Here is a 17166-nt window from a genome sequence, read left to right as displayed (position 1 = left end):
ATTCGATGAAAATATGTACGAAGAGACTGTGGAGATGCCAATAGGCACTTCAGATACAGAATAAGTACTATCAAGCTTAGTTTTTTTTTTTTGCGTTTATTTTCTTTCTTAAGCTGAGCTGCTATGACTTCTTCTAGTCAGAGCCAGATTTAAGCACAAGACGAATGGAGAGCGTTACATAGGTTAAGAGCCCCTTATTACAATAACGTCCCTGTTAATACAAACGGACCGATTTGAACGCAAGCACGTAACCACTTCGTGAGGTGCAGTTTTAAATCTTCACCACCAGGTGTCACCCTGTCTACTAAGCATGACATGGATTGTGGATCCGCTGACATAATGTGGCCGTAGGTGGGTTTAATGTGGATAAACATGCTTTACATTTCAACCTATTGTTGAGACGGACAGTACGGAGGAACACCAAAGACATGTATTTAACTTAAGATATCTTAAGAGGTTGCATAAGCCATACAGATTTTGTAGCCCTCGATAAGGTCCCGGTAAATTTCTGGCAACATATTCTACTTGTATTTTTACACATTTTCAAGTGGGTTGAGGCCACAAAGAGAAGGTTTTCATGTTAACTCGCTTTGTTTGTTCCAAAACCAACAATGTTGAATTTGGAGCAAGTAAATCTTTATTATGCCAGAACTTCATCAATAGCGGCAAGAAGTGTGTGATTTCTCAGAAACTTGCCAACCAAAATATTACCGAATGTGTATGCATAAAGCTGAACCTCTATTAATAAGATTAGTAAAAATCCTCAATAAATTCAAATATGCATCTAATGATTGAAGTTGTTAAGTTGTAGGCTAGACCATCCTTCGAGTCTGGGAGAAGAACACAACCAAAGCCTAAATAAAAGTTCAGCCTTTAATTGATTCTCTTCAAACAATGCTTCTATTTGCTCTCACTGGTGAGACTTGTCCTGCTCTGCCACAAACCATAATTGGATAGTTTCTCTTTCTGGAACTGTAGACAGTAGATGTAAGACAAACCACATCTGGAGAAAGCAGAAGCAAAAACAACTGTAATAAATGACCTCTGTGAAACCACCAGTCTGTCGGTGTCTCTGATGGTTTCGCAGAACCCCATGAGTTGTTCGGATTTTTTTTTTAACCCTCGTATACCACGAGTTCCACTCAACCATTTTCCTTTATCCAATGTAGTTTTTGCTAACAAGGATGGGTTATGACAGAGAAGCTTCATTGACTTGAAAATGTGTCAAGTAAAAACAGTTGCTTGTTACTTCACAGAGACATTTAACATGACCTCACCCCAGGGTTCAGTCGAAAGCAGCCCCTCTCCTCGTTAATCTGTCTTTCTGTCAGATCGCTTTAGGCTTGTTTTCCATTTGTCTGATTACCAGTCCCCTCCTGCCTCTCCTCCCTTACCCATGCCTTCACCACAATCATCTGCTCCCACACTGGTCTTGCACTCCCACATCCATTCCCTTTGGATTCTCCTGAAGGAATGCTAGTCCCACTTGAAGGGTTCATTCAGAGTTTGTGTGGGAAACCTACAGTATTGGCTGCCATCACTGCTCCCCCATATCATAGCAGCAGCTGAGCAACCTCCTGCATTCCTGCTCCTGTTGATGCCTGTCAAGATTTTGGGGTCAACACAAACACAGCTGGATAAGGAAATTCTAATTTTCAGCAAACCCCCCCCCCCAAAAAAAATCTGAAAAAGACTTCCAAGTTTTTCCAGTTGGCAGTAATTTGCAAAGAATTTGCTTGGTTTGATGCTGCTTTGTGTTTCCATTTTATCCCATCTGATCCACTGTGGTGCTTGATCCAGTCTGTAAAAGGGACTTTTATTAAGAATCCTTAAAAATAATATCCCTTGTACTGGCCTCAGTAATTTAGGTCAGAGGTTTGGCCCATTCCCAAACAGAAAAAAAAAGAATATCCCACCCCTCTTCGGTGTTACTTTTTGTCTTGGTGGATTGTGGAGCCAAAGGACCCCACGGAGTTCAGGAAACACAGCTAACTGCTCATTTAGACCATTTCTTTAGATTTTGTGTGGGAGTTATGTTTTGCCAATGGTTGCAGCGATTGATTTTATGGATAAGTAGCACCCTGGTTCATAGATGGAAGATCCCACCCCTGGTCTGCTGTGGAATGCAAAGATTTACGGCCCTACTTGTTAAGAACCCGCGCTCAGCCTCTGGCTCCATCTATACTTTTTCCACCCTTCTAATGACGTCCCACCCTTCTTAAGTGAGTGGCTACACTACTCTTCAATTTGGTTATAAACCTTCGTTAAAAGTAGTAGTAGAACTAGACATTATCTGCAGGGAAGAGAAAGTCTTTTCTTAGATGTCCACTCCAGACACAGAGCCCAGGGTTTTTCTAAGAGACACATCTGGCTCCCATTAAAACCTCCTCCTCCACAAGCTGCTAACATCATCCCCCCTCTACTATTAAGTTTCCTTTCAGAATCTTTGCTTATATCTCTATCCTTTCTTGAATCCCCCACCCACCTTTTTCTGAGTCCACTCCGCTCATTCTCTCCGCCTACTCCGACCAAACAGCTTCCTTCTACCTCCTCCCCTCTTTCCTCACCTCCCGTGTCCCGTTCCCCTCTTTCGTTGCTGCTACAGTCTGCTCTGCTTTCTGTACAAGCTGTGTATCATGATGCGTGTGCACTGCATCTGGGGGCTCCTCTTGCTCCTGTCTCTTAGTTTGGGATGGACAAAGGCTCAGGAGACCAATTACACCAGGTAAGGCTTGGCATCTGGTCTGAAAGGCACTGAAAAAGATCTGCAGTCATGTGTAATTATTTGAACGATTGTGTGTTCATTTGAGGAATCATATGAGAGAAAAGATAAAATAAGTGATCTCGGATTTGCTTTTTCAAGTATTTTTAGGGGTTTCATTGATGGATTTTGAGGCACATCGGGAGATAAGTAGAGTTCGGACTAGCTCGGATGCTAATGCTTATGCCTTTGTCGGAGGGGGTCAAATCAAATAAACTTGGCACTTGCTTTGGAAAATAGGGATTTACTCAGCAGCCAGAGTACTTCACTGGGGGTCCAAAGTTCGAGCCAGAACTGAGCAGAGACATGCTGCTATGCAACATGACTTCATCTACGCAGAAACATTCTCTTGACCTCCTTGGAGCTCTGTCTGTGTGGAATGCAGCTAATTAACAAGATCAGCTCTAGATGTTGTGAATTGTCAGTCGGCTGTAAAAGTGGATCGTCAGTTTTAAAGTAGATGCCAATTACTTCCTTGTGTGCTCACTCTAAAGACTCCTGCTTCTCAAGATGTAGTGACTGCTGTTTCTGTGTCACCAGACCATGCCAGCTGGCCATAAAAAAACAACAAAAAACTAATGAATCACTGTCTAGCTTTGATTGCAACACATATTTTCCATGGCATCATTCCGATGAGCTTCTAATTAAGAGTTGCAAGAAAGTTTACTAAGGACTCCATACACATAACTGAAGATCAAATCACTGAATCAAGTCTCAGAGGTTCTCAGTGGAATCTGGCCAACAAAAACATCACAAATACTAAAGAACACAGCAGATGGGACAGGGATAAAGTCATGAAAAAGCTGGTTTAGGACGTAAAACGATATGGGGGATCTCTTTCAGGAGAAACAGAGAAACAGAGAAACTGGTCAGAGCTGATGGTGAGATGGGTGATTCTTAAAACAGGGCAATCCTGGAAGAAAACCTGCTGGACGCTGCAAAAGACTTGAAACTGCTGAAAGAGGGTCGTCTCTAAGCAGGACAGAGACCCTAAACATACAGCCAAAGTTACAAAGCTAAAGCAGAGCACATGTTAGAATGGCCCCAGTCAAGACTTGATGCTGCTGTCTATCCAATCTGAAGAAGCTGGAGCTAATTTGCTAAGAAGAATGGACAAAATGTTTAGACTCCACAAAGCTGTTAAAAACTTTGTAAATATTTTGCATAATGCATTGGTGTTGCACAATTCCATAAAATCCCTTAACAATGCAGAAGGGGACAAATAAAGTTTACGACTACCGATCTGCGTATCGGTGTATAAATGTGTGTGTGTTTGTGAGTGCGACTGGGTGAATGTGACTCTAGTGTAAAGCGCTTTGAGTGGTCAAAATGACTGGAAAAGCGCTATATAAGTTCAGTCCATTTACCATTTAATAAAAGATTTATTGCAGACGTAAATTGTAAGCAAGAGTTTATTAACATTTTTGTAAATCTTTTTGATTTTCTACAGTTTAATGCACAGAGTGCTTAATTTAACCAATGTCTATGCAAGGTTTTTCAATAGGATGTTGTGAGTAACACCCCCAACAGAGGATGAAAGCCCTGCTGCTGCAGTGAGTCCGAATTCAAGTCCAGACTTGTTTAGTTTGCTCTGTGTGATTCCTCTCTGCCCCATTTCCCACACACAGCTAGCTTTTTAAACAGAGACGCCCAACAATCCGAGGCAAAAGATAAGCCATCCCGACTCTTGGCGGATGATCAGTCAGTTGTTTGTTTTGATCGCATAAAGAAGATAGACGAAATAAAACAGTTTTATTTAGCAATGGAAATTTCTGGTTCGGTGAAAAATGGCTTCAAAAATGTTATTCCGTAGTCCTGATTAATGCCAAAAATTGATAGTTTTATAGTGGGGAAAAATTCAAATGCAAATTGCTTATTACTGAAGAAGAAAAAATGCATTAACCCCTCTGCCAAAACACACAAACAAAAAAAAACACTTATTAACATTACCTTGTTCCACATTCTCTTGCTTTTTAGGAAAACATTTCTGCACCAGTCAGGTTCCAACATTCTACTCATCAGATTTTCCAGAATGAATCCTGTAGCAATTTCCACCACATATATATCTATCTATCTATCTATCTATCTATATATATATATATATATATATATATATATATATATATATATATATATATATATATATATCTATCTATCTATCTATATATATATATATATATATATAATATATATATATATATATATATATTATAATATATATATATATTATATACAGACAGACAGACAGACTGCTATATATATATATATATATATATATATATATATATATATATATATATATATATATATATATATATATATATATATATATATATATATATATATATATATATATATATGTATATGTATCAAGAAGAAAAGTCTTGAAGATCAGTAGTAACAGATGTGTTATCATCCTGAAATAATGCCTTGGATCACTGTATTAATTCTGTTTTTGTTTTTACTTGGACAAAATTTTAAATGATATCTTCCTATTGTGTTTTTTTCAAGCTATATTTGTCAAAGGTAGAATGTTCAGCTGTTAAATAAAATGTTTTTTTTATGCAATATCTGTGACTTTATTTTTGCTGCTGAATAAAAGAACAACAAATGTTCTTACAGTGTCACTTCGAACAATTATTAGCAGAAAACACACTTTGGAACACAGGGAAATATGCTAGCACATAATATACAAATAATACTGGAAAATCTGAATCAGCAAAGTAACACACAATAGCTTCTAATCGTAAAATGAAAGGAAAAGATACATGGTTTCCAAAATGTTTAATCTGAGAAGTATGGCTTCCTTTTGTACTCAGCACTTTGTAGAGTAACTATAGTGACACTTTGCAGACTAACTATAAAGTGTTACTTTGCAACTTTAGGTATTTAATTGAGATAAATACCTAAAGTTTATTCAAATTGACTGGACTGCCCCAATCTCAAGTCTTTCATTGCCTCTACTAGGAGTTTTTCTTCAAGATCGTCTTATATTTACGTCCGTCTATCCTGACCCTCCTTTTGCACACCACACTTTTCAGAATTTGATTAATTAAAAATGTTTAAACTTCCTATTGCTTCACAGTTGTTTGCTTCTTTTTCTTGGTCTACCATATAAAATCCCAATAGAATATATTGGAAATTGTGACAGAATGTGTACAAATTCAAAAGTCGCTTTATATAGAAGTATGTATAGAGACGCAATAAACATAAAATCTGCAACTGTTTCACATGTCACTTCTTTACATTCCTTGACAGCTGCAGAAAAATAAAGTAAAACTCAACAAGAATAAAGGATTCTTTTTAGGTAACACATGTTGGACAGACTGCTAAAATTGTTTTTGAGTCTCCAATAAAATAAATGTTAGTATGTGTTTAGGAATGTAAGTGTTGTGGGCTTCCTCATCCATGCAAATCAATCAAAATCAATCTCTTTTAGTTCTACGTCAGTTATGGGAAAATTCCCTCCAAACATCATAAGTTACAGAATCAGCAATTCCTCAATGACAGAAGGCGCTGACCTGTTTCTAAAAGAATTTTAAAAACAAAAACTAGATGTAGAAGTGTGAGTAAATCAGTGTTAACAGAACTTATCTTCTCTTAAACTTGGATGCTTCTTTGTCTTATCAAGCCAATTCAGATTTTATTGGGGGGAATAAAAAGCTTAAATAAAATAAAGTCTCACCGACTCCCTTATTGCAGGCCTGTGTTCTACTGTGGAGGAGACCTGGTTGCTGATTCAGGCTTTGTTGGCAGCGAGGGCTTCCCCAGCTTCTACAAACCCAACAGCAAATGCACCTGGCGCATCACTGTGAGTCAGTCTCTGAATACTGGCTCTCTCACAGCCAGCTCCTCTTACTCACAAATGCTTCATCTGGTTTCCAGGTCCCAGAGGGAAACGTGGTCTCGCTCTCCTTCCGCATCTTTGACCTGGAGGCTGACTCTCAGTGTCGCTACGACTATCTGGATATTTACAACGGCCACTCCAACTTGGTGCAAAAACTAGGTCGGTTCTGTGGAACCTTCCGGCCCGGCACTCAGGTATCGACCACAAACACCATGATGCTGGAGATGGTGACTGATGAGGGGAACCAGGCCAGAGGGTTTTTGGCTCATTTCATTGGAACTAAACCTTACGTAAATGGTATGTAGTCACATTTTTTGGAAGGAATGAGGATTCTTTTTTTTCCACTTAAAAACATATTTCTTTAGGGATAGGGTTATTGCGGAAAATGAAAGTCAAGATAAAGACACAATTTTTAGGACCTTAGCAAAGACACACCAAGCAAAAATGAAGAGTAGCTCTTGAGAAAACTGAAAGACTTCTGAATTTTACTAAACACCTTCTGCTAAAGGTTTAGCATGATGATGGAAGGAGATGCATCAACAACTGACTGCAAACTTTACTCACATGAAATAAGCTAGTTTGGGAGAAAGCTCCAAAATTCCTCCAGAAAAGTTGTGTTTTAACCCAGTTGCATAACAGATACTTATCTTTAAGGCAGACATGATTTTAATTAGCACATGACACGCAGTCAGCCTGGTTCCAGGCCTAACCTGCAACTCATCGTCTCAGGGGAGCAGTCCTGTGGGGGGAAGATGACAAAATCCCAGGGAGAGATCAAAACACCCAACTGGCCAGACGGGAAGTACCCACCAGGAACCACCTGCTCCTGGCTCATCACTGTGGAACCCGACAGAGTTAGTGGCACACTCATTCACCGCATGTAATTACTGTTTGAGCGAGCATACATATAAGAGAGGCTGGGGGCAGCTACCCATGGTGATGGAGAAGAAAATGTTATCAACTTGTGATATTAGCCAGTTTTCCACCAACTGCAACCTAAAATTCTAATTTGGTCTAATTTTGTATATTCTGAATATTTCTGCATCATTAACACAGCAAAAACAGAAAATCTTGCGAATTTTTTAGTTTTGTTTTCTAGTTTGTAGTACAACATGACCCATGTTAGAAGTGAAAAGGTCTGCCAGTGGAACTGGAATTTGTTTTACCCTTATAAGTAACTTATCTTGCTGAAAAGTTACTTTCTAAGTTAGTTTTGCATTATTTCATGTGTACCAAGTTTTTTGCACTAGAAACTGGAGAAAAAGTCCTTTGTAAGATTAAGTATTTCTGCAGTGAAATTGGCAAAACACAACACATGGTAGAACATCTGTGAAAATGTGACTTTCATGTTGAAATGCTAAAACATTGAGAAATACTGTATGATTGCATTAGCTGGTATTGCTATTAGCATCCTCTTCATTTGGCCTTGCCGGTTAGCGTTCCAGGGCAACAACTGGCACATCGCACAACTTTTCTGACACAGTTGAGTCGAGGATGCAAGTTCAGGCATAGATCCTAGTTCTGTAGTATATTGAACCCAGCATATACACGTATTGTGTGATAATTCAAGCTATAAGTTTCACGGTAAATTGACTGAATTTATTTTTGGGCTTTTCTTGTTAGACTAAACCAGTGCTTCTCAATTCCAGTCCTCAGGCCCCCCTGCTCTGCATGTTTTAGCTGTACCCCTATTTCAGAACAGCTGATCCAAATGATTGCATTACCTGTTCTGCAGCCATCAAGTACTGCAGAAGCCTGTTAATCACTCATAGATTCAATCCAGGTGTGTGGCAGCAGGGAAACACCTAAAACATGCAGGGCAGGGGGGCCTGAGGACCGGAATTGAGAAGCACTGGACTAAACCATGAAAGCACTTTATACTAGAATCACATTCCCTCTCACAAACACACACATGTTCACCCCCAGATACACAGATCACCTCCATGTTTATGTTTGTTTTGTGGCTACAGGTGATCCAGGTGAAGTTTGACAAATTCGTTCTGGAGGCTGACACCTACTGCCGGTTTGACTATGTGGCCTTTTTTAACGGTGGAGAGAGAGATGATTCTCGCCTGATTGGAAAATACTGTGGCGATCAGACACCTCAGTAAGGCGAAGTACTTCAAAGCCTGGACTACGACGCTGTAAAACTTTGCTCCTTTATTCAAAATCTTTGCTTCGTCTCCTATTCAGACCCATCATCACCAATGGCAATGAGCTGCTGGTCCAGTTCGTGTCTGACCTCAGCGTGACATCCGATGGATTCTTCGCCTACTATACAAGCATCCCCCGAGGTTCTGAGCCCCCGATCGACAAGTCAAGGCCCCGTGTCGGTTCTGCCCCCTCAAGGCGTCCAGTCAAACCTGCCCGACCTGAGCGACCAGCCATCACTGCACGGGTCCCCATCCCCACCACCACCGCCGCCCCCAAATATGTGCCACCTCCCCCTGTCTCACCCACAAGGCGAGTGCCAAATCGGAATAGGCCAGGTGGGTGAAGATGTGTGCACACATTTCAGAAGGCTCCCAGTACTAGATCTAATTCAATTTTTTTCATGTGTATTTTTTGAATTTCTAGGTCCTCAGAAGCCACTGTGTCCCAGAGTCTGTAAGAGAGCTGGAACCATCAAGAACAGTTTCTGCTCTAGTGAATTTGGTATGTTTCCTGTCGGTGTCATAAGTTATTTCCACTCCTGGTAAACATATTCATGATTGAATACATTTACTTGAATTAAAAGTTTCATTTTTTTTCTAAGATGATGTGTTTTAATTGAACGCTGTTGTTTTTCAGTGATAACTGGAACCATCACCTCTATGGGCCCTGGACCCCGAGGGAGCGTTTCAATGAACATCTCCCTCATTAAGGCCTACAAATCAGGGAGACTGACCATCACGCAGGCTGGAGAGACCATGTCGGTGAAGCTGGTGTCACAGTGCAAGAGGTGTCCTTTGGTTCGCCGAGGTACGAACCACTCAAATTCATTTACATGAACATTCCTCTGCGTTTTTTGCCTGAAAATGATGAGAAATCATGAATCTGGATATTTTGTCTCACCTGTTCTGTTAGGCGCCAACTACATCCTCATGGGTCAGGTGGATGAAGAGGGACGTGGCACCTTGGCGCCTGGTGCATTCACTGCTCCATACAAAGTTGCTCACCACAAACTACTGATGAATATCAACAACCAGCCATGTTAAGACCAAAAATGTTCCGACAGTTCAGAGTGAACTATAAAGACACAATATAACAAAACAGTCGAACTTTATTTTATATACAACCTTAAAATATATATATTATTTTGTAAAAACACCTACTGAACCTTGTATTTGTAATGCATATGCATATATTTATAAATAAAGGTTTTAAATCACGTTTAACACTTCTGAGTGCTCCGTGTCCGTAATGTGTTTGCTTAGGTGTTTACTTTGTCTCCACCTTGTGGACATCCGGTGTAATATAATTGTTTTAGTCATACTAGAATATTTTTCATCGTACTCAACGTGAAACAAGTGGGTGGGAGGGAACAGTATTGCTTCAAAATAATTTGTCCTTATGTTGCATCCTATAATTGCTAATGTAACCTGTTAATGGTAGTCTGTGATCAGCCTTGGCTAATGATGTCAAGAAGTTTAAATTTAGATCAAAAATAGTAATAATGTGGTGAAAATTCATAAGAAAAAGAAAACATTCCATGGAGACCTAAATAACCCAGGACTAAACTTTCTTGGACACCACCAGATGCTAACATTGCAACAAAAGTGAGAAAATGTTTGTTTGGTCATTTTTTTCTGTGGTGTAACAATAATTCCTGGCAAAAATCCTTTACAGAAAAAATGCATTTTTGTGATGAGTAGTTGAGTATATGGGTTGAAACCCAGATTGTTTTCCTATGTTATCACACTACTTCTATAAAAAAGTTATGCGGTATTAGCAGAAAGGTTATGACAATTTTTTTTTTTTTTTTAATGGAGGTAATGCATATATTTTACTGCAAACCAGAAATACATTGACAAATTCAGCTTTCCACCAGTATTGGTGTTACATTCAAATTTTGGGGTTGTGTCTTGACAAAATATGAAATTTACTCATGACCCTGATTATGTTGCTGAAATCTGAATATGTATTTCACCTAGGGCTGCTCGATACGACTCAAAATTCTTCATAACGTGACTCTTTTGGTAGAGTAGTCGTCTTGTGAAAGGTTTTTTTTTTTTACCCCTCCAGGGGGTCTTTTTGTGGGCTCTAGTGTCCCTTATATGATAGTAGGCTGACAGGAAACGGGGAAGGAGAGGGGGGAAGACATGCAGCAAATGTCGTCGAGTCCGGGAGTCGAACCCGCGACGGCCGCGTCGAGGACTCAAGGCCTCCAAATACGGGTCGCGCTAACCCCTACGCCACCACGACACGCCCTGTGAAAGGTTTGATTTCAGTGTGTGTTTGTGGATGTGACTGTAGTGGAAAGTGCTTTGAGTTGTGAAAATAATTGGAAAAGACCTATTTAAGTTCAGTCCATTTTTTAATTGATCCCCCCCTACTTCTAAAGAAGAAATTATAAATGACAGAAAATATTTTCAAAATTGTAGCCTTTCCATAATGTCCAGTCATAAAGTTGACCAGAATTCAAAGTAAAAATAAATAGAAGCTGTAAAATGTGCTTGTCAAAAAAGATGATATATCTTGGGCTTGATGACGCCACTTTGAGTGGCTATGGAGACCCAACAGCTGTATAAAGAAATCCATACCTTCCTAAAGTTGAATCTTCATGAATCAAAAATTAAATTAATTGATGAAATCGTTTTATTGCCCAGCACTAACTTCACCAAAATGGTTGAAATTCACGAGGAGCAGTGGAGCAGTTGGTAGAGCTGCTGCCTTGCACAAGAAGGTCCTGGGTTCGATTCCCGGCCCGGGGTCTTTCTGCATGGAGTTTGCATGTTTTCTCCGTGTGCTCCGGCTTCATCCCACAGTCCCAAAACATGACTTTCAGGTTAATTGGTCTCTCTAAATTGCGTGTGTGTGTGCATGGTTGTTTGTCCTGTCTGTCTCTGTCTTGCCCTGCGACAGACAGGCGACCTGTCCAGGGTGAACCCTGCCTCTTGCCCGCAACGTTAGCTAGAGGTAGGCACCAGCAATCCTCCTGACCCCACTAAGCATTCTCATTCAATCTGCTCACACTTCTGTACAAACTCTAAGCTCTGCAGATAAATGCTCATTTTATTGTAAAACAGGTATAAAACACTTTCCATAAACAGTATACTAACGCAACAATGACAATAAAAATACAATACAAAAGCAAAAAAAGATGAGATATTTGGGGGGTATTTAATTAGGCTTTTGCTCACAACTACACTGCCCATCCATCTTCTACTCCTAAACCCAAACGCTGCCTTTTCTATCCCTTTCCTTTCCTTCCTTTTGGCCACAGCAGCCTCCTGCTTGTTGGCGTGAGGTGGGCAGGTTCTTGTAGACGGCGCGGCTGTAGGGAATGAAGCACATGCCAAGCTGGAGGTGCCGAGCCAGGCGGCAGTAGGCGGCGAGCGCCAACACCAGCAGAGGGGTCAGCAACAGGAAGCCCACCACCAGGAGAGCCACGCAGCTGGTGTCGTCCAGCAGGTCTGAGCAGTACAAGGACGTTCCATGGGGCTGCACCTGGAGAACGGGGGGAGAGATGAGGAGTAGATGAAGGTACAAGAAGAAAAGTAGATGAAAAATCTTCCACTCTGTCAATACAACATGCAAGGGAATCCGCTGGAATTTCTTCTTTGTTTTTAGTGTAATTTGACACTCCATAATGCACTGAGCAAAGAAGCTTGAGCTGCATGTCACAGCTGCAAGACGGTAAAAGTTCAGCTCCAGAAAGTTCCAGCGAGATCTGAGAAAACAATATCAAATCCCTGGAAAAACTGAAAACATCTTCTTCTTTTCTATCAAAACAAGTCATTGCATGATTTAAGTTCAAGTCCTTACTGTGGAGTGGCAGAGGAATCCGAATGTGATCATGACCAGAGCGGGGGTCAGGATGACGCCGAAAATGATGCTGGCCAGTCCGCCGTTGATGAGCGCGATGATGAGGTTCTGCACGGTCACCAGCACAGAGCAGGCCCAACAGTCCAGAGACCCCCTCAGCTCCAGGGGGCCACCCGGGGCCTCGCCACCACCCAGGGAGTAAGGGGGCGGCACCACGAGCGCCGACCCCGCTCTGGAGGCGGGCCGGGCTTCAGACATTGTCTTTTCCAGCGTCCCGTTCCGTGACAGACTCATCGTCTCTGCTGTGTGTCCTGCAGGGAAACGGTGTCACCACATCAGCCCGGAAGTGTAAAAAAATGATCCACATTGTATCACCGTTGGAAATCAGCCTTTTTTAAAATGTGAGTCCCTGCCAAAAAAGTATTTACACCCTTTGATTTTTTTCAAATAATTGCAATCAAATTTGAATAAAAGCCCATTGCATGATGCTGCAAGTACCATGTTTTGTAGCAGGGGTGATGTGTTCAGGGTGATGTGCAGTGTTAGTTTTCCCAAACAATGTCATTTCGTACCAAAGTGCCTTCTTCCAGATCAGAGGGTCTGAAACTGCAGACTTTTAGATGTATAAATTATCATCAGTTGGACTCTATAAAATAAAAAATTGCAGGACACATAGGAGAGCTAATCTTGAGATTAATATACACACAGGTCACTGCTAAAAGAAATTGGTTGCACTGGATGTTAGTTGGAGGTATCAGAGTAAGGGACTGGAAATATACACCACACCTTTCAGATTGTCATTGTAAGAAATGTGGAATGATTCTACTTTTTCTCTTAAGTTATTTGCAGATTCATCTATTTGCAGATTTTTCTGTGTAATGTAACTCCAAATATTGGCAGAAAATTTGGCTAGTTGCATTTTTTTTCACTCTCCAGAAAGAAAATACATCTTGCTAAGCTGAAACAATTACATGTAAATCTACTTTACAACACTATGTGCAGGCGCTTAGCAAAGCAGCCAATCCAGGATTGCTTTTTTTTTTTTTTGTACCCTCGAGTCTGATTGGCTGAACCACCAAGAGGGAAATAAGAAAGACCGTGGATGTTAGTTTCTGCTGGAGTACCAAAACAGTATCCAGTATGCACATTAATGCATATTAAGGTATATTTGGTGTTTGAACTATTAATATAGGCAGTTAAAAGGCCTTTTAGAAGGGCTCTCAATTTTTTGTTGATTTTAGCCATTCAGGGAGTCCCTAAGCTAATACATTCCTCCACTGTATTATTTTTCTTCCAATCATAATTGAGTCCCAGCATGTGTTTGTCTACCACTTAAAAATCCCAATGAAATACACTGAAGCTGTTGCCGTTAAAGTGGAAACTTTAGGCCCTGCACGGTTTCCTCTTGTGTTTCCCGATGAAGTCTCAGTAGATAATCGTGTCCATTTTCTTTTGATCAAAAAAAGTCTTCTCTGGCTGATCTCCTGCACACACGTACAAAGCGCTGATGAAGGGCCCGGGCCATTAAGTAATGGTTTCTTAAATAGCGTGATGAAACGCGTGGAACGTTAACACAGATAAACGCGTGACGCTTCGTGGGAAGGAAATGGGCTTCGATGACTCCACCCACCGCAAAACTTCAGGATGACCATCAACCCAGGAACAATGAGCCGCAAGCAACAATAATGGAACATGCCGCCCATGACCAGAGCTGTGTTAACGGCCACAACTGTTACATTCAACCTTTATATTTTAGTATTTCTCTGTTCAGATACAGTTTGCACACATTTTATGTCTCAAAAAAGATAATAAAATAAGAGTGAAACAAATTTTAATAATTTTACTATGTTTAATAATTAATTTCAAGCTTGTGTTTAATAAACTGCCTAACTCTGCTTTCTTCATTTGGTTTAGAGTTAAATCAGTCATTGAACACTTGGGTTTTAGTCTTTGTACTGACATCAAATCTGACAATCCACAAACCTAAAAAGCATTAGATCCCAGTGTTTGTCTTGAACATCCACATTTCTCTCCACTGAGAAGCTTTCCCGCTTGTCTTTTGGTGCCATCGTTCATCTCCATAACAAACTCAGAACACAGAAAGTATCCCATCCCCTCTGTACTCACCGTTTGAGAAGCTCAGCCGAAGAGAAATTTCAAGAATTTCCTCCTGATCTACACCTTCTCTCTGCAGATCTCCAGGGTGTTCAACAAACAAAGGTTGGGTTTCTAATCCCTGACTCTTTGTTTTTGTTTTTTTTCTTACACATATGTTGACCAGTTGTTAGAAAATGTCTATATTCTGCCTCAGACCTGCTACAGAGTGACTCAGAAGCAAGCTCTGAAAAGTCGGAGCAAAATGTGCTTTCCCAGCAGCTTCAGCGCTTCCTTCCCTGACATGCTGTTTCCTCACTCTGCCTCCAGTTTAAGATACGATACGAGTCGGGCAGCCTGTATCCTGTGTTGCCTTCAGTACAAATGCAGCGTGAGACCAGGCTGGGGCTGAACTAATGGCAGCAGTAGGAGCTCAGGTGGGGTGGGTTGGCAGTGGGGGGGTCTGTGATAACCCCTGGTACCGGAGGGGGCCTGGGGAGTAACAGTGTTTATTTGGATAGATTAGAGAAGTCCAGAGTAGGCTGTCCAATACATGACCATTTACACTCTCCTTGAGCACTTTCTCATTTTCCTCTTGTCAGATACTGATAAGGCTGCTGTGGAAATGCAACAACTGTGCAGGATTTTCACTTTGCTCTTTCATGTCAAGGCATTAAGTAGTGCACATTTCTGATTGCAGAGATGCAATGATCAAAGGATTTGCAACTACATCCTGCTCTGTGGAAAAAAAGAAGAGGGCAGAGGCTATATGCCAGACTGGCTTCAGATGTGTTTCACAGGCAGGCATGGCAGAGATTTGGCCCCTGACCCTGTGATGAAAAACAGATCTCAGCTTTCAGCAAATATAAGGAAATGAGGATGGGGGGAGTACTCTGGCTAATTACGGAGGGGCAGGAGGGGGGAAGAAAGCCGTCTTGTGACTGATAAGAAATCAGATGGGCTCAATTCAAAGCGTAAAAGTGGTACGTTTCTTTTTTCATCTTAATTTTAGAGATCTAAGTTTATTTATTTACCACATGGAGAGTTATGTAAAGACCCTGGAGAGAATAAGAGTATAGGTGCTTTAATGGTACAGAGAGCGATGATCAAAAGTGACCATGACCAAGGCTCCAGGGTCGGGATGTGGGAGCAGTCAACTGTCTGTGTACTGGGTGTCAACAATGCCACAGTGTGTGCTGTTTGTGTGAGGATGTCAGTCTCTAAGTGAGCTGGTCGAGGAAGAGAAGTCTTCCTGTCCTTGGAGTCGGGATATCCGCCGCTTTGTCCTCACGTTATGTCCACTTTGCAATGCTGATGGGTCTGCAGGTTCGGTAAAGTCACGTCCTCTTACGTAGAATTTTGAGACAGGAAGAAGTGACCCCCACCTATAAAGGTTATTATGGGTGATTTCTAACCCATAACAGTTGCTATTTTTGTTGCCGGCCCTATACTCATTAGCAACTTTAAGGCTGTGCATATGGAAACCGTTTGAGTCAGTGATTAGAATTTTTCATCACATTCTCAGTTTTACTTGGAAAATATTCCTGAACCAAACGGATAATCTGGAACTGTAAAATATTGGAAAATTCTCGAACTGTGTTAGTTTCTGGCCGCTCCAGTGGAGCCATCTAGTGGTCATTGGATGAACAGAACAGAACAGGACAGAAGTACAATACAGAGACATGAAAATATTTATTTGCGAAAATTCGGCTCAAATGTTAATCTAGAATATAATAATAATAAATAAGACTTAATATCCAAAGATGATGTTTTCTATTATCCCTGGATTCTAAACCTTTGAACAGTGGCAATATGAGTTGGCTTGATTTCAGTAGCAGATAATTACTGTAAGCACATGAATGAATAAATGATAAGAAAAACTATTCATTAGTTTTTTATGTCTTTATTAGTTTACCTCCTTAGAACAGGTTCTAGATAATATTCTACCACAGAGTCAGGAGATAATTTCAAAATGATTCTGTGTTGTAGTTTCCGAACTAGAAACTACAACAATGGAAAGAGGGAGAGATGGGAGGGTGGGGAATTTTTTTAGGTTGGCATTTTATGGTTTAAGATTATTTGCTTATGAGATGAAATTTGATCATAGAAATGTGAAGCTAAGAACATGTTTTAGTTTGATTTGTCCACCTAAATGTGCTCCGCTAAACGTCCATGCTTTAATTAACTTTATAGGGCCATTCATACTAATAAAATGCTGCCATACTCTTCACTACACATCACATAATTATTGAGAGTAACAGGCTACTCTAAGCTGTTCTGACTGTTTCTTCACTTTGCCTGGTTTGCATATTGAAATACAGAGAGACTTGACTAAAGTTGAGGGACAAAATTGTCGGGTTGCATTCAGTGCAGAGGGACATAAGAAATGTGAACCTGAAAATGTGAGATAAATCTATGTCTTTTTTTATTTTCTTTGGGAGGCAATACATTATTTTAGGGTGTCATGCAGTACCACCGATCTAGATACACAAGTGCT

At 40.6% G+C, this 17166-nt stretch overlaps 2 protein-coding genes across 2 annotated transcripts; one reads left to right on the top strand and one right to left on the bottom strand.

Annotated features, from left to right (window-relative positions):
* Positions 1 to 2369: 2369 nt before the first annotated feature.
* LOC102220267 (procollagen C-endopeptidase enhancer 2-like) lies at positions 2370 to 9987 on the top strand. Its single transcript, XM_005803617.3, has 9 exons — positions 2370 to 2725; positions 6464 to 6572; positions 6647 to 6905; positions 7338 to 7462; positions 8579 to 8715; positions 8802 to 9097; positions 9186 to 9263; positions 9399 to 9569; positions 9675 to 9987. The coding sequence occupies exons 1-9, from the start codon at positions 2637 to 2639 to the stop codon at positions 9803 to 9805; spliced, it is 1395 nt and encodes a 464-aa protein (XP_005803674.1). The 5' UTR covers positions 2370 to 2636; the 3' UTR covers positions 9806 to 9987.
* A 1123-nt stretch (positions 9988 to 11110) lies between these two features.
* Positions 11111 to 15070, bottom strand: LOC102220533 (transmembrane protein 88-like). Its single transcript, XM_005803618.2, has 3 exons — positions 14703 to 15070; positions 12576 to 12886; positions 11111 to 12257 (listed from the first exon to the last, which is right to left on the bottom strand). Exons 2-3 carry the CDS (start codon positions 12867 to 12869, stop codon positions 11979 to 11981), a joined length of 573 nt encoding a protein of 190 aa, XP_005803675.1. The 5' UTR covers positions 12870 to 12886; positions 14703 to 15070; the 3' UTR covers positions 11111 to 11978.
* Positions 15071 to 17166: the final 2096 nt, after the last annotated feature.

The sequence above is a fragment of the Xiphophorus maculatus genome, chromosome 11, assembly GCF_002775205.1.
Source record: "Xiphophorus maculatus strain JP 163 A chromosome 11, X_maculatus-5.0-male, whole genome shotgun sequence".
NCBI classification, from domain to species: Eukaryota; Metazoa; Chordata; class Actinopteri; order Cyprinodontiformes; family Poeciliidae; genus Xiphophorus; species Xiphophorus maculatus.
Note: the sequence above shows the minus strand (reverse complement) of the source record. Positions and strands in the feature narration are given on the sequence as shown.